Source organism: Mustela lutreola, chromosome 9, assembly GCF_030435805.1.
Source record: "Mustela lutreola isolate mMusLut2 chromosome 9, mMusLut2.pri, whole genome shotgun sequence".
NCBI lineage: Eukaryota > Metazoa > Chordata > Mammalia > Carnivora > Mustelidae > Mustela > Mustela lutreola.
Genome location: NC_081298.1, coordinates 108249059 through 108269322, shown reverse-complemented (window position 1 = coordinate 108269322; position 20264 = coordinate 108249059). Strand labels below are relative to the sequence as shown.

Genomic DNA, 20264 nt, shown 5'->3' with positions numbered 1-20264 from the left:
GGACCAGAGGCATCCCGGGAGAGTAGATGATTCTCCTCACTGCTGTGGCAGGAAGATTCATAGGCTCCCTGACAAACCCAAGGTTTGGATATGGGGCAGAAAAACTAGCCTTCTAGGAAGATTCTTATCATCTTTCATTCATTTTTTTTTTAATATTTTTTTTTATTTATTTGACAGAGATAGACATAGTGAGAGAGAGAACACAAGCAGGGGGAGTGGGAGAGGGAGAAGCAGGCCTCCTGCTTTCCTTCCTGAGATGCCAGGCTTGATTCCAGCTCCCAGGATCCCAGGATCATGACCTGAGCCAAAGGCAGACACTTAACAACTGATCCACCAAGGCGCCCTTCATTTTTCATTCTTTAATTGGGTGATCTCAGTAGACTGAAAAGGAAAACAGAAGAGTATATAATAATTGACATATATTGAACACGTGCTATATGTCAGGCTGTCCTTTGAACATCTTATGTGCAAACACAAATCCTTGGGGCGCCTGGGTGGCTCAGGGGGTTAAAGCCTCTGTCTTCGGCTCAGGTCATGATCCTGGACTCCTGGGATTGAGTCCTGCGTCAGGCTCTGTGCTCCTCTCTCTCTCTCTCTCTCTCTCTCTCTCTCTCTCTGCCTGTCTCTCTTCCTACTTGTGATCTCTGTCAAATAAATAAATAAAATCTTAAAACAAAACAAAACAACACAACCCCCCCCCCCCACAAATCCTCACAGTAAGTCTGTGAGGTGTGGTACTGTCCCATTTCACAGATGAGAAAAATAAGACCCAGGGAATAGGAAAGTTGCCCACTTTCGCACAGCTAGTAGGTGAAAAATTGGGAATTACAATTGAGTGGTACAGTCAAGGGCTCAGACAGGGCAGGGCAGGTTTTGGCTGAAGGGATGTTTGTCTGCAAAGGAGAGGAATCCAGTGGAAAAGGGTTCCTAGCACCTAACAGCAGGGGGTGGTTAGACAAGACAGTAGGGGTTAGGAGCACATTCCACTTCTTTTGTTCTTTTGAAGATAATTATCTACGTGGGTTAAAAATTCTTCAAAGAAAGTATTTTTAAAGGTACTACTTGTATGTGTTAAAAATCTTTTTATAAATGTTAATTGAAACAGCTCTTAAGGTGCACGGTGAAAAATCAACCCGCCCCCCACCCCCAGTCCTGTGCTCTCAATTCCCCTCTTTAGGGCCGATTTCTAGAGAATATTTCCAAAGAGATAGATTCTGCTAGTAAAGGAGCATATAAGTGTGTATAACTTTCTTTTTCTATACGAATAGTGATGGTACTCAGTTCTGTGCTTATTATGATTATGATTATTGTTTTACCTAAGATATTTATTCTGATTCAGGACATACAGAAATACTTTTCCAAATAAATGTGTGATGGTTCCCTGAGTGGGGTGTTTATCTAGCCAGGCCTCTATGGGCTTCGAGGTGGTTCTCCGCCTTGTTGCGTGTGTGTGTGCTTGCTGTGATGGACAGTGACCCGTTAAGCATTCGTGGGCCCGCGTACCCGCTCACTTCTGTGACCGTTTCAGCAGGAGAAATTCCTGAACCCAGAATGACTGACTTCAACGCCTCGAGGATTTTAGGGGTCGGTGGCCGCTGCCGGCAGGCCTTCTAGAGCCTCAGTGTGACTTAGAGCTTCTGAGCTTCCCCGCCACTCCCCGACCTCAGTGGGTTCTCAACCTTCTGCTCTTGCCAATGTGACAGACGAAAACAGCGGGCACCACGTTGTAGTTTTTGTATGAATTTACAGTGAACACTGTTAGGAGCCTCATACATGGTTTTAGCTCTTTGTCTTTCTCCTTTTGTGGACTCGTCATGTCCTTGGCCTGGAGTTTACATTGGATTTTTGTCTTGTGGTTTGTTGTGATTGAATTATCCGAGGTCTTAATTAGGATTTCTTCTCCACCCCTCAAATCTAGCCCCGTCCACCGCCCCCTCCCCATCTCCCCCTACCCTGCCTGTGAACAGCCTTCCTTCTGGTATATTTCTGGTGGGTTTATCCTGGAATCGGGACGTATTCTAGAGAAAGCGATGGGGTTGATTTCTGTATGCGTGTATGGTAGACTTACATAAACTGTGTTGTTTATGCAACTCTTGCTCTTCTTACTTTTTAAACCCGATGCTGTTTTTTAAAAAGAGGGATCTGACTGCCGTGTGCAGCCCGTGGTTTGTCGCTCCTGAGTCTGCCCCACGTTCCCTAGCTGGGATTGTGGAATTCCTGCAACAGTTGATTCTTAGTGGCTTGGTCTACAAAGACTGTTTGTAGAAACACTCTGTTTGGAGAAACAGCTTTATGGGGACAGCCTTGGAGGATGAGGAGGATTTGAAAGATGCGTTGGAGAGTGGGGAAAGGAACAGAGATGACCCAGAGCGCCAAAGTACCAGGAACACTGAGGCCCCGAGACACTCTTAGACTTCAGGGTTGTGCTCCAGGGTGTGGACGCGTGGTCCTGGGAGAGGCTAGGGGGCTCCCATGTCCGTGTTGGGCCTTCCCTAATGGCAGCATGGGTGAAGCAGGGGGTGGGGGTCAGCGGGAAGTATTTTCAGGGGGCAGGAGGGATCCTCTGGAGAACTGGGGCCTTCTGCTTGCATGAACCTGGAGGCAGGAGGTCCCTGCTACTCTCCTAGTGGCAGGGGAGGGCTCTGGGGGAGGGGAGAGGAGCGTCACTTGCCGGGGAGGGAGCCCCCGCAGGATGGGGCCCTGGGGTCAGGAAGGGTCTGGGCTAGCATTGGGGTTGTTAACCTGGGAGAGGGGGCAGTTGTGACACGGTGGACAGGACCCAGGAGGGCCGGGCCCGGGAAACAGGGATGGGAAGGTGTGTTCACAGGCACGTGGACATCCAGCAGGGCGTGCTGCTAAATTTAAGTCCTGCTCATCTGGCTAGAGGATTCCTCCCGGCAGTTAGGACCCTGGGTGTCAGTGAGCACGTGGGACAGGAACCTGTGGGGTGAGGGAGGTCACCCTGGGAGAGAGTATAAGGCAAGAACGCCTGGGCAGGGCAGAGCCTGAGGCGGGCAAGGGAGGAGAAGTGGATAGACAGGCTGAGCGGGCCAGGGAGGCTGGGTGCACTCTGGAACTCTGCCTTTGCTGGCTCCATGACCTCAGAGAGGCCTCGTGTCAGCATGGGAGCCAGGACAGGCGTGAGGTTTGGGGGCTCTGCCTTCTTGGTGTCTCCCGGTGCTGCCTCGGAGGAGGAGGCATAGACAGGAGCAAGAGTTGCTCAGGTGGTGCAGGTGTGCGGGCTCTCTTCCTGGGAATGAGCTGGGAGGCCCCAGCGCTGTTCCCCCCAGAAGCTGCCACCCCAGGCCGCCCCTTGTCCCTGCAGGTGACTGCGGAGAGAGGACAGATCAACTCCTGCTGGCACAGAGAGGGCATGAGAAGCCCAGGGCTTTGCTGCCATGGGTGGGGTAAGCCTGGGCACCCGCAGGGAAGTCCGGGGCCTTTCAGGAGACCCCAGGAAGTGCCTTGCTCTAAGTTTTGTCTTCCTCCTTCCCTAGCTCAGAGTGTACCTGTTCTGTTTTATGTAACACGGGAGCCTTGCATTCCTGCTCATTGTAAGCCTGAATTTCTGTTCCGGAGTTAACGGCTGGTCAAGGCCAATTAGCATTATCGTATTATATGTAACTCCAAGTTCTTTCTTTAAAGTAAATGCTCGAAGGTTTGAGTCGACTGGCTGTATGTGGTGTCTACTCATTTATTTTTCTTGTCATGATTTTTGACAGAAGAGTTTTCCACCTATACAGTTTTATTTCATAGTTTTCCTTGATGACACACAGTTTGAAAATAAAGAAGCCATTGTGTCCTTTCCACATGGTCCTAAGAATAACATCTGTGGGAGCACAGGTTTGTTGTATCAGTTATATATTTTTAAATGCATATTCAAATAAATACTTAACTATTGAAAATGTTCATTATGTGTACCATGTACCTACTTAGGCAGACATAGCCTTAGATTCATGGAGTCCTGAAGGAGGTCATCTTGGCCAGGTAGGAGAGGGGAAAAAGACTCTTTGTCTACCCTCTTAGATTCAGTTCCTGAGACAGGCAAATTAAACTGATGAAAGAGTAACCGTAGAAAGAGGTTTCATTGGCATGCACCTGAGAGCCAACCAGAGTAGTAGCTGGCTTGTGAAATGGTTAAAAGGGTATATACCTAACTTCATAGGGGAATTGGGGGCAGAGAGAAAAGGGCTTGTATGGGAAGAACCAATAGGTTTCTTTAGGAAAGACAAATGGGTTTTTTATAACATACGAGAAATAAGAAAGTTTGTGATAACATTTGTCTCTATGCTATGGGTGGCCTTTGAGTGTCCCTCATCTTTCCTAGAGAAGGGATTTGGGATAGTTTTTATTTTGTCTTCTGGGAGTGGCTCTGCCCTGAAGAAGGAATTTTCGGCTCCCTTATTTTCCAGAAGTTGCTGTGTTATTCATGCGGGAAACTCTCAGAAGACTTCTTTTTGCACCTGTCAAATCTCAGAAGTCTTTTTTTTTTTTTTTTAAGATTTTATTTATTTATTTGACAGGGAGAGAGACAAGTAGGCAGAGAGGCAGGCAAAGAGAGAAGGGGAAGCAGGCTCCCTGCTGAGCAGAGAGCCCGATGTGGGTCTCCATCCCAGGACCCTGAGATCATGACCTGAGCTAAAAGCAGAGGCTTAACCCACTGAGCCACCCAGGTGCCCCCTCAGAAGTCTTTACCTTAAAATAATCTTCATGGCCACACTGGGATTCCAGACATGTCCCCACACCACCAGCACGGAGGTCACCCTGGCCTCCCCTTGAGGACGGGTGACAGAGAGGGGTCGAAAATGGTGAACACCATTGCAGGCCCTCCCGGTGGCTTGCTAGCTCCCTGCCTCCATCGGAGAGGAGGGACAGGGTTGGCAAAGAACATCCCAGTCTTTAAAGTGAGCAGAAATAGTCAATTATTATTTAATTCAACATATTTAATTTCCTAATACTTATATTATTTTTGCGGATGATAAACATAATGCATACTTATTTTTTTTAATTAGATACATACCAAAAAGAGCATAAAGAACTTTGAATCACATATCCTTTTGCCACACACAGCCACTAATAACCGATGCTTTGGTATTTTGCTGCCTAAATACACAAACGAGGTTTTAAAAATTGAGAGCATACTGAATATATAATTGGTTTTCTTAATAATATGTTGTGAGCATCTTTCCCCTGCATTAAATACTGTCTAGAACTGAGATAGTTAAAGGTGCCTGGGGCTCACCATATGGCTACGGGCTCTACCATAATCTATTATCTGGTTCCCAGTTGTGGGTGCTGAGGTTGTAGCATTTTTGCTGCTAGAAGAACTGCATGCCTTCCACTTCAGCAGATGCTGGAGAGCATCTGTTGGGGGCCAAGGGGGTTTGGAGACCAAGGTGAATGCCTAGAATCCCACCCATGTCTTCCCTAAGGAGGGCTGACCCAGGAAGAGAGGCCTCGGGGAGGGTGCCAGTCTATGACACCCGGAGCTGGGAGGGAGCGGAGAAGGGGAGCCTTGGCAGACAGAGTCTGGGGTCGGGGAAGCTGTGGCCTGGGCATCTGGACCTGCGGGGTAGGACCAATTTTCCCAAAGTTGCTGTGCCTGCCATGGAATTGGACAACCAAGTCCAAGAGGTAGAAGCTTCTCATTCACTGTCGTCATCGTCACTTCCTGGCCCCCCTCCAGGAAACCAGGGGCTGCACTGGGGCCCGCAGAGGTGTTAGGTGGTTGATGGTGGTGTTACTGCCTGACTGGGCTCCCTTTCCTTCTGGCCCTGCCTTTGAGAGATTTCTTCCTCCCATTCCAGGACTATAGGCATCCGGCAGGGAAACTCTCACAAGCCCCCCAACCCCTAACCCCTCCCAGGCCCTAACTCTGGGCTCAGATACCCAGAGGGCTCAGAGTCATGTGGGCCAGTGCAACTGTAACTATCTAACCCTGCAGAGGAATGATTAGGGAGGCAGGTGTCCTCCTGTCTGTCCTGCCTGAGGCCTTAAGCTTGTGGAGGCTGGAGAGCTAGGAGGGAATAGGGCCTTTTTTGGAGGCAGGAACATGTGGCCACCTTCCCCCTCAGGCCTCCCTAAAGGACAGAAGTTTGTCCTTTGGGCACACAAGAGCCCACTGAGGTGCTTCTGGCTTCAGCTCTCACACTGTCCAGTAGCTGGTACCCTTGGGATGCTGGTAGTGAGCCGCATCCGCCCAGGAGTTTCTAGAAGCTTCGAATTGGGAGAGATGGTTCAGGCTGTGCTGTCAGTAGTGCTGCTTGCTTGGAGAGAAGGCCTCCTCCTTCCCATCAGTGGTATGCAGGTGGCAACAGGGTAGAGCAGAAAGTAGACTCACTTCAGTTTGGCAGTCTGGGGTGCAAATGCAGCCAGACTAACCGCTCAGACCCTCCGTCTCCTCACCCGTTCTACAGAGTGGGGATAATAGCACCCCGTTCCCGCCCAGCCTCATGGGCCCTAGAGATGTTGCTTCTAAAGGGCCTGGTGAGTGTCAGCGCACGGGGGCCCTCGGGGATAGGCAGGTGTAAGTCAGGGGCTGCTCCCTTCCCCGCCGCCCCCCTCCTCTCATACCTGCACCTCTCAGGAGGGCAGACTGGGTGCTGGAATCCCCAGAGCCCCTCTTTTGGGAGGTGGGCCCCATTCCCTCTTCTGTGCTCAGCTTGTCGGCTGCCACCTCCCTACCTGTGCTGAGCCGCTTCCTCTGCGGGCAAACAGGAAGTCACTTCCCTCGAGGGAGGCAGGAAGGGGCTGCCTGGCAAGGTCGCGTGGCCCAGAGCTGTGGCCTGGTCAGGAGGCTGGGTGTCCTCCAGGCCCTGGGGAGGGGATGGTGGGCCGAGCATGGGGAGGGGAGGTAGATCAAGCTCAAGCCATCAGAATCCTGCCCTCCTCCAAGCCCCACAGCCACTGAGCTGGTGCCCTCCTTGCCTGTGTCCTGGGAGCCCTGCCTCCAGAGTTTTAGTCCTGGCGACCTTGGGAAGGAGATGAGAGCTTTGGGAGATGGAAGGGAGCTGGTGGCTGCTCAGGTCAGGGCATCTGTTTTTGGAGATTGCTGTAAGCAGGAAAGCCCCACACTGCCCCACACCCCCATACCGTGCCCTATATGCCCAGGCCCACAGCCTGGGAGGAAAGAGGGGGCACATTCCCTCTCCCGTGGCATTGTCCCCAAGCGATCAAGGAGGAGACAACGAGTTGCTGTCCCTCATTCATTCATCAAGTGGCTGTGGGCACTTAGGAGCCAGGCCTCTGCTGCACAGCCTTGGTGCTCCACAGCTGAGCGGCCTGGCCTTGCCCTTGAGAAGGTCACATGGTAGGGAGCATATGGGCTCACAAACACACGGAACAGGCAGTCACGGGACCTGCTGGTGCCAACATCCCTGCAGTTGCGTCCAGGCTGGACTGCAGAGGGCAGCCCGCAGTCGGGGTCTGGGAGGTGACCCCAGGTCCTCACCTCCTCTTCAGTCCCCACCTCATGGCCACTGGCTTTGGCGCCCCTTGTGCCTCCTGCTCCCCCAACCCTACCCGTCCATGACCTCCGTGCGGCCACATTCAATGACCACTTTGCACCTTATCTTCCTAGCCTTCCTAGTAGCATTTGACATAGCTGACCACTTCCTCCTTTTAGTTATTGCCTCCTCTTGTCTTCGGTGATGACACCCTCTCCATGTTTCTCTCTTCTCCTCAGCAGCCCCTCCTCACTTCCCTCTGCAGTCTTGTCCCTCGTAGTCTCCGTCGGCCACCGGTTTAGCTCCTTCGTGCTGCTCACACGCGTTCACCTCGGCAGCCCGGCCCTCCCATCCCCTGCAGGCCTGGTTTCAGATGCCTGCTTGAGTTTCACAGGTATCTCAAACCTGATACTTTGAAAAGCAAACTCGGGATTTTCTCCCCTAAGCCTCATCTCCCCCATCTTGCTATTTCCGCGAGTGCCATTTGTCCCATCTGGTTGCTGTAGCCAGGAATCCAGAGCTTGCCCCCAGCCCCCGATGGCAGCTGGCCTGCCCACTCAGCCCAGTGTGTATCCCAAGTCCTCTGGCTCCCCTGCTCTGCCCTTTCTGCCCTGCTCCAAGCCTGCCTCCCCAGGAATACAAAGCCTCCGCTGGTCTCTCTGCTCTCGGTGAGCCCTTGGCTGGCTCTTGTCTATACAGCAACAGATGATCTTACAAACCAACAAAGCCATGCTCTCTGACCTGTCCCTTCCCTGCTTAGGCTGCATGCTGGCTGCCCACTGGGGACCCCCTGGCATCCAGTCCTGCCTCTCCTGCCTCATCTTCTCACACTATTCCCTGAGCTGGCTGACCAGCCACACTGGCTTGCTTTCTGTCCCCTTAACTCATGGAGAACTTTCCAGTCTCAGGCAAGGAATTAGACATGTTGGCCCCCCTTCACCAGGGTACACAGGCCCCCACGAGCAAGGCTGGTCTCCTGCCTCTGTCCCTGCTGCTGGCCCTCTCTGCTCCCCGCTCTGTCCTACCTCAGCATCTGTCACAGTTTACAATCAGATATCGAAGACTTAGGCCGTTTGTCTATTTTCTGCCCCTGTCACTAGACTGGACACTCCCTGGGGACAGATGTCCTGTGTTTTATTCCTGAGGGGTCAGCAGCTTCTCACATAGGGACTGCAGGAGGAGTGGGTGTTGGCCAGCGTGGGGGCCCTGGGAAGTCGGAAGCCTTGGGGGAGGGTTTGCATTTAGGGTGAGGTGACTTTGGGTTTCTGATATACACACCTGGGCACAGTTCTATAAAATCCCAAATACAGAAGGAGGGGCTGCCTGGGGTGGTGAAGAACTGGGTTAACATTGCACTAAGTCTGAGGCACTCACGAGATAAGCCTGCCCCCCCAACCCCGTTGGGCAGGCCCAGAGAATGAACAATGGAGGGCCCCATCGGATGTGTTCGAATATGTAAAAATTACAACCGCAGCTGACAAGGTGTTTTGTAAAGTGTTCTATCCTCCTACCCCCCCATCTTAATAGTGACCTGAAGGTCCAGGTTTGAATTGAGCTTCTCGGCCTCCTGCAAATGTGGCTACTGCATGCAGCTGGGCCCACTTCCAGCCTCTAACCCCTGCCGTTCCCCGCCTCCCCTCTCCCTTCTCTACCCTATACCACAGTGCATGCAGAGGGCCACCTGCCTACATGCCCCCCCCCCCCCACTGCTCCCCAAGCAGAGAATTCCAGGCTCCTGGGTGCTCTGAGTATGGTGGGAAAGGGGCTGGTAGGCATGGCTTTGTGAGGGAGGGACGCAGCTGGAGGAGGGGTAGAGCTGGAGCTAGGGCCTGTGAACTATAGGCTGGGGTGGCCTGGGTCAGAGGCGCTCTGCTTCTGGGACTCCCAAGTGGGAGGGTCTCTGGGGCACTCAGAATTATGCGGCCTGGAGCTTGAGGGGTGGGAGACAGGGGCTTTAGAGCCTCAGCAGGGATGTTGGTGGTGGTTGTACAGAGGTAGAAGAGACGGGTGCATAAGCATGGCTCCCCATCAGCCTCTGTCTCTCACTTGTGGACACCTGGGACCTGTGTCCTGCAGACACCCATTGGGAATTCAGCAATGGGGAATGGATGACAGTTGGTTCTCTTGGTCAGACACTCTGAGTTCTAACTTCAGCTGTGTGACCGTAGGCAGTAGCATAACCTCTCTGAGCCTGCCTCCTGTCTGTAATGGACATAGCAGTGCTTGCTTCATAAAGTAGCTGAGAGGGGTGGCTGAGGTGCTACCAGAGGACGCTTTGTAAAACAAGACAATGGCATTCAGCTCCGCTGTTACCTATGGGAGAGGAAGCCATGCAGAGTTCCCAATATCATTTATGCAAAAAAAAAAAAAGAAAAGCTGCCAGGCCCAGGGCCCTCCTCTGTCCTGCAGGTGCCTGGAGGCAGGGACTGCCAGCTGGGGCAGAGATGAGAACCTGGGGACAACCACAGGGAGGAAGGGGGTGGGGCCTGTCCACAGCAGAAGGCACAGCACCTTCCCCTTTCTCTCCCTGGGCCCTTGATTGGGGAGAAGGGCGTCGGCGCTTCTCTCTGGGCCTGGTGCAGGGTAGGGGCCTCCAGGCAGCTGGCGGCCTGGGGAAGGGGGCCAGAGGCAGTGGGCCTAGGAATGGAGGCGCTTGTCTTGTGGGCAGGAAGTGTGAGGTGGCAAGCAGCTCGGGAGCCCTGGGGAGGCCGCTGGGTGGGAGGGCTGAGTGTGTGGTGGTGAGGGGAGCGGAAGTCGGAAGCACCGGCAGCCACATTCTCCATTCACTGGTGAACGGCCCTTGTATCGGGAAGACCCGCTTGCCCTCTCCAGGGGCCTTTGGAGGTGAGCAAGGTGGGCCTGCTGGGGGTGGCGGCCAGGAGGGAGCCGGGGGGAGCAGGGGATGCGGAGAGTCCCGTGTGGGCCCTTGTGGTAGCTGCTGGGGCAGGTGGACAGGAAGGAGGACTCTGTGGGCTCACTGTGTCCGCACCTTCTGTGGGCCTGGCGGGACTGGAGCTGTCACCTTCGTGTTCCTTCTTGCTGTCCCCCTCCTTCCTCAACCTACCCCTCCCAATCTGGCCCCCACTTACCCTGGCCTCTCCAGAGCCGCTGAGAGGGGGTAATCTGCCTTTACGGCGGGGGGGGGGGGGGGAGGCTCCTTCCTGAAGCTCTTGTGGGCCTCCCTGGGTCCCTGGTGATGACTGTGGGGCGGTGCCCGGTGAGGGGTTTTGTGGCCAGAGGCCTCCAGTGAGCCTTGGAGAGACTGAAGAGAAGGAAGCCAGGCAGGCCTGGGCTTTGGGTGGGGGTGGGCAGCTCTGGGTGCAGTCACTGTGGGAGATCAGACACAGAATCCACCATGAGGGGGCTCCTGGTTCTACCTTGCCTTCTGCCGCACTCCGAGAGGCTGGGTTGGTGCTAGGGATGCCAGTAGCTGGCTTGCCAGGGCAGCCGATGTTTCGACCCATTGACCTTAGGTGCGACGGCCATCATTTTACTCGCAGATGCCTCCCTCAATGTGGGACATTGAGGCCTTCTGCTTGTAGCTGTCATCCTTATGGTAGACAGGAGTCTCCCAGAGGGAAGGTCCTCCTAGGGCCTAAGATCGTATGGTTGGTGTCACTCCTCTGCTGAAAAGGCAGGGGAGAGTGACCTGTCAGCAGATAGTCATACCCCTCAGGCCTGTTGAACCTTAGCCAGGTTGAAAGCAACGTGCCTCAGAGGGTCCTGTCTCCCCAGCCTTCTGGAGCTTCAGAACATCCCAGAACTGCTGCTTTCTACAGATGAGGAACCACCCAGCACAGGGCTTAGAACCTGGGCTGTGGGCTCTTTGGGGAAGGAGAGGGAGGACCCAAGAAGGGATGAGAGTGGTCCAGCCTGGCCTTGAGCCCTCCTCGGGGTCCTCGTCCTTCCCAGGGGGCAGCTGCTCTGGAGACACATCGGTGCTCTGCCCCCTTCTCTCTATACCCCAGCATCTCTGTCCCATCCTCTGCGCCCTCCATCTTTTCTGTCTTCCATTCTCTCTTCCCCCACCCTCTCTGCCCTCATCTTCTCTATATCCCATCCTCTCTGCACCCTCTCTGTTCTCTCTCTCTGCCTGAGCCCCAGCTGACACCCACCCCCGCAGGGTCCTCAGCACCACTGACCCCCCTGCCGTCCCCGCCGCCCCCCCCGCCGGTGCACACTTGCATGAAGGCTTCTTCCGTGTGGGCAGGATGTGGGGCTGCCCCTAGTGCTGTCTCTCACGGCGCCCTGGCCCAGGTTCAGGCAGGAGCATCTGTCTTGTAACTCCAGATAAGAACCTTCTCTATTCCTCTGCCTTCCAGGATGACATCCCTCACGGGGCTTCTCCCGAGGGCTGTGTGGGCACAGGCTGCCTCCTAAATCCCCGGGCGGGCGAGGAGCCTTTGCTTTTTCCATTGGAAGGAAAAGTTGCCATGGCAAAAGGAAGGAATGTCTGCTGAATCTGGAAGTGTAAACGGAGGCTCCAGGAGGAGGCTGAGTGCCCAGGGAGCCCACTGGGAGGGTTGTCTGTGTGCTTGTTTGTTTTGGCTTCTTGAATGACCAGCAAAGGAGCAAAGTTGAACTTGAGCAGGCCATGCTGTTTCTGAGCACCTACCAGGGGGCCGGGCCAGCAGCAGCAGCTCCCAGACCCATTCTGCTTTACCGCAGATGTATAGAATAGCTTGGCTCCATCTTATTTCCTTATTTTATAGATAAAGAACCAGGTGAAGTTTTTGACCAGAGTCACAGAGCTCGTCAGTTGTAGGCAGGACTTGAGGGAGTCTCGTCCGTGAGCCTCCAGGCAGAGCGGGGCTGCAGACATTCAAGGCACCATCTCCTTCTTCGGGGCAGGCTCTCCTCCAGCCTCCTGTGGTCTCCTTGTACTAGAGGGTACAGGCTTGTGCCCAAGAAGAAAGCTGGGGGCAGGGGTGGTGAAAAGCAAATACTCTCCAAATTACAATCCAGGAGCCAACGGGTCTCCTCACCCCCAAGATCAAGACAGTGTTGCACTGAAGACAGGGCAAGGTCAGGTAGGGATGGAGGGATTTACGCCCCCTTGATCCCCCAGCAGTCAGATTCTGCGTCCTGTACTCCCATCAGCCAGGTGCTGCTTGGCCCCAGCAGTTTTCTTCACTAAGGTAGAGAGGGGGTGTCCCCCGCCACCTCCTCCTTCTCCGCCAGCCTCAGCTCCTTCCCAGTCCTTCCTTTCACTGTCTGAAGAGCTCAGAGCATTTTGTTGGATTCCAGAATCATTCCACTTCTCCTGGAACTTATCCTTCCATTCCATAAACCATCGGAGGGCCACTTTCTTTTGGAGGTGAACAAAACCTACCTTATGAGGCATGTGGCAGGCCTTCTTCGTCCTTCATTCTGGTTAGGATACCTGAGACAAGCCATTTCAACAGAGATTTCACTGAACACCGGGGCTGAGAAAAGAAAGTAAACCAAGAAAATTCTAGGCGCTGGAGACCTGAGCTTCTGGTCTCCAGTTCCTGGCCCACCTCTGCCTAAAAGGTGCCACCCTCCCTCTGGGAAATAGAAGCCCTTCCCCACCCTTGACTCTGGCCGTGTCAGCCTGCCCCCACTCAACTGAGTGGTGGGGCTGCTGTGATGGCCATAGGAAGTGACCTTACCCCTCAGTTCATCCTATCGCTTCATTTAGGGAAGAACAATTTAAAAAGGAGATGAGAAAGAGAAAGGAGACGGGGAAGAGAAAGAGAAAGAATGAGAAGAAGAAAGGGGGCAGGGCAGGAGAGACACTTCTTAAATCCTCAGGACAGTGGCCTCGCACAGGCAGAGAGCCCAAACAAGGTGATTGAATGGGTGGGTCTTCCTCGCGTCTTCTCCTCTCTATCCAGCTGCTGTGTGGGAGCCAGGACCCATAGGAACATTTTGGCTCCTGGCCTGGCAGGACCTCACCTCTGGGAAAGCTCTGCCTCAAGGGCACTGGGCTTCCTGGGAGGAAGATGTGATTGATTCATGGACAGACTGCCCTTGGGAGGAAATCGTGAGGTCAAAATGATGCTTAATCTCCTCTAAGCCTCAGTCTTCCTAGTCCTCTAGTAAGATCGTTGAGGAGGGGCTTTCTGAGGATCCATCCCTCCTACCCACTCATCCATCCATCATCCATCCACCCATCCCTCCATCCTTCCCTTTTATCCATCTATCCATCCATCCATACACCCATCCATTCATCATCTATCCATCCATCCATCCATTCATCCATTCATCCATCCATTCATCATCTATCCATCCATCCATCCATTTATCTGTTGTCCTTCCCCTCCATCCTTCCATCCATCCATTCATCCATCCATCATCCTTCCTTCCCATCCATCCATCCATCCATCCATTCATCCATCATCCTTCCTTCCCATCCATCCATCCATCCATCGTCCTTCCCCTCCATCCTTCCATCCATCCCTCCCTTCCATCCAACCATTGATCCATCCATCTGTCCATCCATCCATCTATTCTTCCCTTCTACCCACTGTCCCTCCCATGCATCCATTCATCCATCCATCCATCTTCTCCATTCCACAAACTCAGAGGACCACAATTCTGTACCACAGAATTCCACAAACTCAGAGTACCACTTCTTCTGAGTCAAGTAGGCACTGCACTGGACACTGGTAAAACCGATGAATTCAAGAGACTCTCTGCTTCAAAATAATTCATGCTTCATTCAATCCACAAAGGCCCAAGGGAATTGATGTATGTATGGGGGAGAGACAGTGATACTTAAGAGAGCCACAGGCCTGGATGCAGACCCCAGCTCACCTACTTACTAGCTGAGCTCCCTGGATCCATTTCTGACAGTCTCTGAGTCTTTGCTTCCTTTTTAGTAGGAAGGAAATGTTACCACTTGTCTCATGTGTGGGGTGACTGTCCAGACCTGCAGATGAGCTCACGGCTTAAAGCACCGAGCTGCATGATGGCTGCATTGCGAGGGCTTGGTACGTTCTTTTCCCCTCCCCGTGAGTTGCACGTGGGGTTGCCAGGTAAAATACAGAATTCCCATTAAATTTGAATTTCAGTTAAACAGAGGAAATTTTTAGTATAAGCATGTCCCAAAGATTAGGCATCCTGTATGTGTATTTGCTCTATACCGTGGAGCTGTGTGCTGCCCCTTTGGAATGGCCAGCCTAGAGCCAGGAACACTGTCCAGTGGGCTCTGTCACCATCCCCCCAGGTGTCCCACGGGTGATCCGGAACTTCTCGAGGCGACACTGACCTTTAACTTCCAAACGTACTTCCAAATGTACTTGAACTGAAGTATAAGGAATACCCAGAACTTTGGAGGCGGGTGTGGGCGTAACATGTGCACGCAACCGATTCAGTCCTTTAGTACTTCTGTGCGGGGACAGGTGAACAGAAGCACGAGGAGCCTGACTTCCTGGTGCTCACATTCTGGGAAGGGGATGCAGACGAGCGTGCGGGAAAGCACCAGCGGTCACACCCTGTGCTAAATGCTCTGAGACGGGGAGTGAGGGCTGGGGTGGAGCCAGGGTGAGTTTAATCGATTCCGAGGAGTCATGGCCCAACCAAACCATGCACCTCTTCCCCCACCCAATGCTCCATCTGTCTGTCTGTCTGCTTCCCTTCATTCCCCAGGCCCCATCCCTACCTCCCTCAGGCCCTTTAGACTCCTTGGGCCCCAGAAATCTGCTCCCTCCTTTTTGGTCTCTGGAAAGCTGCGACAGCTTCTCTGATTTTTTTTTTTTTTTCCCCACTGGAGCGCATTGAGGATCACCTGGCTTCTTCTGGGCAGGCAGATCCAGTGACCTTTGATGCCTCGCAGATTCATGAACATCTATTCTTATGGCTCCTTACTTTTTTTTTTTTTTTTTTAAGATTTTATTTATTTATTTGACAGAGAGAAATCACAAGTAATCGGAGAGGCAGGCAGAGAGAGAGAGAGGGAAGCAGGCTCCCTGCTGAGCAGAGAGCCCGATGCGGGACTCGATCCCAGGACCCTGAGATCATGACCTGAGCCGAAGGCAGCGGCTTAACCCACTGAGCCACCCAGGCGCCCAGCTCCTTACTTTATACACAGATTTATTTAGATGTATGTATTTGCAAAGAGGAACACGTGGGACTCTTGTCTCATACAAATGGCAGGATGTCCTCTCCATGGGCCGCTGCTAGCTCTTCTCATTCCAGTTATGGGCCTTTGAACTTTTCCCATCAAGCGAGTTCACAAAGGAGAGTAGGGGGAGTGCTGTCATCCAGGCAAAATGCTCTCATGGGCGCAGGGCCACGCTCCTGAGGCTGACACGCAGTCACCTACCATGTGTGGACGTGTGGAGGAATGAGAACCAGCGCAGGGGTGTGGGGAGGAGGGCCGGCCAAGCACAAATACACCAGGTCTTGGCAGGGAGGGAGGGAAGAGAGCTATAAATAAGGTGCTTCCCTCCACCTCTGTCCTCTGGCTCCTAAATGGAACTGCCTTCTCAGTGTTCCCAGTACCCTGTGGGCTGCTTGCTCGAGAAGGCTGCGGTGGAGGGATCTCCCCTCCTCTTTCCCACTGGCCTGGGGAGGAATGCATGGATTTGGAAGGGCTGCCCGAGTATAGACAGTGGGTTGTGAGACTCACTCCTCCCTCCCCCTTGGATAGAGGACCATGGCAGCTCTCTTACACAGAGGATGGAGAGTAGAAAATGGACGGCTGCTTAGGGGGAGGGAGGTATTCTGGGATTGGCCCTCTGAGGAGCCAGCCGAGGACTTAGGGAGCAAAGCCTATGCATCCTCAGCCTATAAATGGGGGCAGGGCTGGGAGTGGAGACAAAGAACTGAGCAGGAGCCAAGGCTAAGCTAGGAGACCCATGCAAGAAGAGCCCAGGGCAAGACCAGTGCACCCTGATTTGATTCAGAGCAGAGCATTGTATCCAAGATTAAAAATAAGCAACAGCCCCAGCTTTGGAGAAAGCACAATTTCCACAGTCACTGCCAGAACCTGGTGGCCCTGAAGGCTGGCTTTCCCCAGGGAAAGCCTGCAAGTTCAGGACCATGAGGCCCGAGTTCAGCAATGATATATTCTTGCTCCGAGGTAGGACTGGGGTGGGGGTGGGAGGTTGGGACAGAGAGGGAAAAGTCCAGAAAGGGGTTCTATTTCTGAGGGACTTTTAGGCAGAGGCTCTCAGGAGGAACAGAAACTGAAATTCATGGTGGTCCTGTGTCATTTCTGTCAGGCATCCTCCTGAAAGAGGGCGCAGTGCCAAGCCATGTTTCCTAGGTGACCTCAGGAAATAGGTTTGGACAGTAGGCCCCTCATCTGACCCTGGTTTTCCAGCCCTGGGGATTCCTATTTATTGAGTGTCTGATGGTGGGCCCATAGGTAGGCAGCTGCAGAGTTAGGGGGTGGTTTACAAGTTGGGAGAAGGTGTGTCTTTCTTTCTTTCTTTCTAACTTTCTTTCTTTCTTTCAAAGATTTTATTTATTTATTTGACAGACAGAGATCACAAGTAGGCAGAGAGGCAGGCAGAGAGAGAAGAGGAAGCAGGCCCCCTGCTGAGCAGAGAGCCCAATGCCTGGTACGATCCCAGGACCCTGGGACCATGACCTGAGCCGAAGGCAGAGGCTTTAACCCACTGAGCCACCCAGGCCCCCCTAGGTGTGTGTTTCTTTATACCCTTGTTCCCCCAAATAGTTTAATACAGCACGCAAGTGCATATAAGACTTCAGGGTGCAGATGCTGAGTGAAGGAAGTGGGCCAAAGAGAGGACCGGAGAAGATGTGATGGAGTCAGGGGTGCATTCTTTGCTTGGGACCATACTGTGCTGGAAGGGCCATAGCCTTAACCCTGAGCTGCCTGAGATCCTCTACCCAGTGAGAAACGGGTGTCCATGGGACCAAAACAAGCCATTGTTTGGAAGAAGCAGGGCCACCAGAGAGCCGTGTGACTTGTCTACCTGCAGGGGAGGGAGACACGTGCTCCTGGAAAATACGCTTCAAGATTCCTCGGCTGCATGCACGTGGTACTAGTGTGGTCGATGCATGGGGCAGGTCTGAGCAGGTGTGGTACAGCCCCCATGGGCTCCACCATGGCCCCCCCTCCCCTCACAGCTGGTGGGTGGGCCCCCAGCTGAGATGAGGCAGGACAGGAGGCCTGGGAAGTAGAAATAAGGCGGCCTGTACCTTCCTCTCTTGGGTGCCTGTGCCTCCCTCAGGGCTCCTGGCCTGGAGTCTGTGTCTGTGTGGCTCCCATGTTCTTGGCTGATTTGTGTTTTCCGTGTACCACGGCTTTCATGCTGTTCTGAGGGACGTCTACCTGCCATTCCTGCCACCAGCCACTTCAGTGTCTAAGTTCTCCGCCCCTAATGCCCGAAAAGATGTCCCCTTTATCTTTTTCAGGGAGGCCACTCGGCCACCTTCAGCCAGCAGGCAGGTGTCTCCGGAGCAGGGCCGGCGTGGTGCGAGCAGTGGGGGGGCGGGGCTGGGAAGGGACAATGTCTCTGGTGCCTCCCTCACTCCAGGCAAGGCTGTGGAGGGCACACGCCCCTCGGCCAGGGCCGGGGCTGTGGCAAGCCTCCAGAAACCTGTCTGATATACAAGACGTGGGCCTCCAGGGGCTGAGCACACTTTGCTAACACACATTTGCTTTCAGCACTTCCAGGGTAGGCGTGTGGATCTCCCCACCCCACAGCCCACCCACCCGCCACCAGTGCTACCCCGGACCCACACCATGGGACTGTGAAGGCAGACACTTCTGGGGACACCAGAGCAGCTTGCACGCTGGATGATGGGAGACGACAGACTCTCGGAACACCCCAAGCCCATGGAATTTCTCAACCTCTATTTGGGAGACAACCTGCAGACTGGCCCAGGGGCCCACCCGAGGGACACATGCAGCCTTCCCGACCCTCCCGAACCTCATGGAGAACAGACCTGGGCCTTGGAGCCTCCCAGTTCTATGAAGCCAGATGCTCCCCCTGGGGGCTCCAGCATGGAGCCCCTGCACTTGGGGAGCAGCTCCTCCCAGGAGGAGCCCAGGCACAAAGTAGCGCCTCCTGAGTCACCGGGGAACAACCATCCCCTGGGGAGCCCGAGGCAGAGCCAGAGCACATCCACGCAGGTGGTGTTCTGGGCAGGCATCCTGCAGGCCCAGATGTGTGTCCTGGACCTGGAGGAGGAGCTAGAGAAGACAGAGGGGCTCAGGGCTGAGCTGAGGTGCTGCCTCCCCACTGCCCCTGTGGAGCTCCCTGCTTTCCCCTCCAGCCCCGCAGGCCCCCAGGGCTCAGGCCTCCACCCTAGCTCACCGGTGGATGACTCACCAGTGGATGAGGTTCCAGGAGGAGACAGCAGTGGCACTGAGGGGGAGAACCAGCACTCCCTGTGGCCCAGGGAGGGAAGGACAGACTCCTCCCCGGAGTGTGCCGAGGAGGAAAGCCTGTTCTTTGACAATCCCCTCTTTTTGGAGAGCCCTTGCTCGGACAGTGCTTCTGGAGCTCGCTTGTCCTGGGGGCTCTCAGACTCCTGCATGGATGGGGGACCCAAGCCCGAGTGTCCCCAGATCCTAGAGCCTCCTCTCCCAGGAGGGGGCGTCCTATGGGAATTGGACAGCGAGCTGGATTTGGGGGCTGGCACAGCTGATTCTAGCGGGCACACCACGCCTCCGTTCCCTGTACCCACCTACAAACCTCACTCCTTCTCGTGGCCTGTAGTGAATGAGGCCACCAAGGGGACCCCTGAAGCACCTCCTGACTGTGGGGAGACTGAGGTAAGCTGAGCCCTGGGGACCCACCCAAGCCTGTGCGTAGGGACAGGGAAGGGCAGGGAAGGAAGGGCTATTCTCTGTGGTCACTGGGCCCAGAACACTCATTTTCAATGCTAGGGCCTTTTGGAATCCTGAAGCAATATAGCAGAAAAGCAGGCCCAGTGTGGCCTTCAGAATTACAGGACATTGTACAAATACCATGATGTCAATGGAACGTGCTGGCAATTAAGTCCACAAATGTCTCTATCTCAGCAGCTCCAGGGACTGTGTCTGGACACATTTGGAGAACAAACAGCTCCTCCAAGGCTGTGTGTTCCAGGCCATTCTTAGACTCGACCCCTCCCACCTCCAGGACTTTCCCAACCACAACAGGCCAGATGACCTCTGCCCCAGGCAGGAGATATCTGTTTTAAGATTCTGGCCTTTTCTTGAGAGATCTAGGCATTTGGTTACTTTGGGTTCATTGTCTTTCATTCCCACCCCTCTACCCCACTCCCCAGGGTGGATAGATTGGGCCCTCATGACAATGGCAGAGATCCTCAATAGCAACTGGGCTGAGTTCCGGGGACAAATGACATGAGATGGTAGGGAGCACAGTTTTCCCAGGGAACCTTCTGCTCAAGAGATAAGGAAACTCAAGATGGCAGAGTGGGGCTATAACTTTCTAATATCTCTGGTCCCAGAGAAAATGCAGAAGAGTCATTCCCAGAGCAGATCTCCTACCTGACCCTAAGATAACAGGAGCTGCTAGATACCGTCGGTGTCCCCCAACCCCAAGGCTGCAGTGCTGTGGCTCTGTCCCGTGAGAGTGCGTTCTTGTGACCTTGTTGCTCTAGGGTCCTTGAGGTCCTCAGGGGGATGCCTGGGTGCCCCATCCTCACAGCAAGTGGCCATTGCTCTGCCCCAGTGCCTGGGCGCTGTCACCCTCTCAATAATACAGCCGGTCCTTGGGCTGGTACTGCAGACCACGGAGGGAGGAAGATGGGGACAGAGAAGACTGGAAATCAGTGAGCATGGAGGAGGGGCTCCCGAGGCCTAGGGGGTACATTAAAAGCCCTAAGAACAGTTTCCCTTGGGTCAAACCTCTTGCCTCTCTTTCTCTC

General features: G+C 54.0%; 1 protein-coding gene across 7 annotated transcripts in view; it reads left to right on the top strand.

The window, feature by feature from the left end:
• PSD4 (pleckstrin and Sec7 domain containing 4) overlaps nt 1-20264 on the top strand; it is a 35780-nt gene that overhangs the window by 2042 nt on the left and 13474 nt on the right. For 3 of the 7 annotated variants that reach the window (XM_059188346.1, XM_059188353.1, XM_059188350.1), the window contains one exon: nt 18052-19164. In XM_059188346.1, the coding sequence (XP_059044329.1) occupies nt 18184-19164 (981 nt within the window). In that variant the 5' untranslated portion in view covers nt 18052-18183. Of the gene's footprint in view, nt 1-9983; nt 10290-14290; nt 14402-18051; nt 19165-20264 lie in introns of those variants that run through there. The other 4 variants (XM_059188352.1, XM_059188351.1, XM_059188348.1 and 1 more) reach the window with 4 other exon arrangements.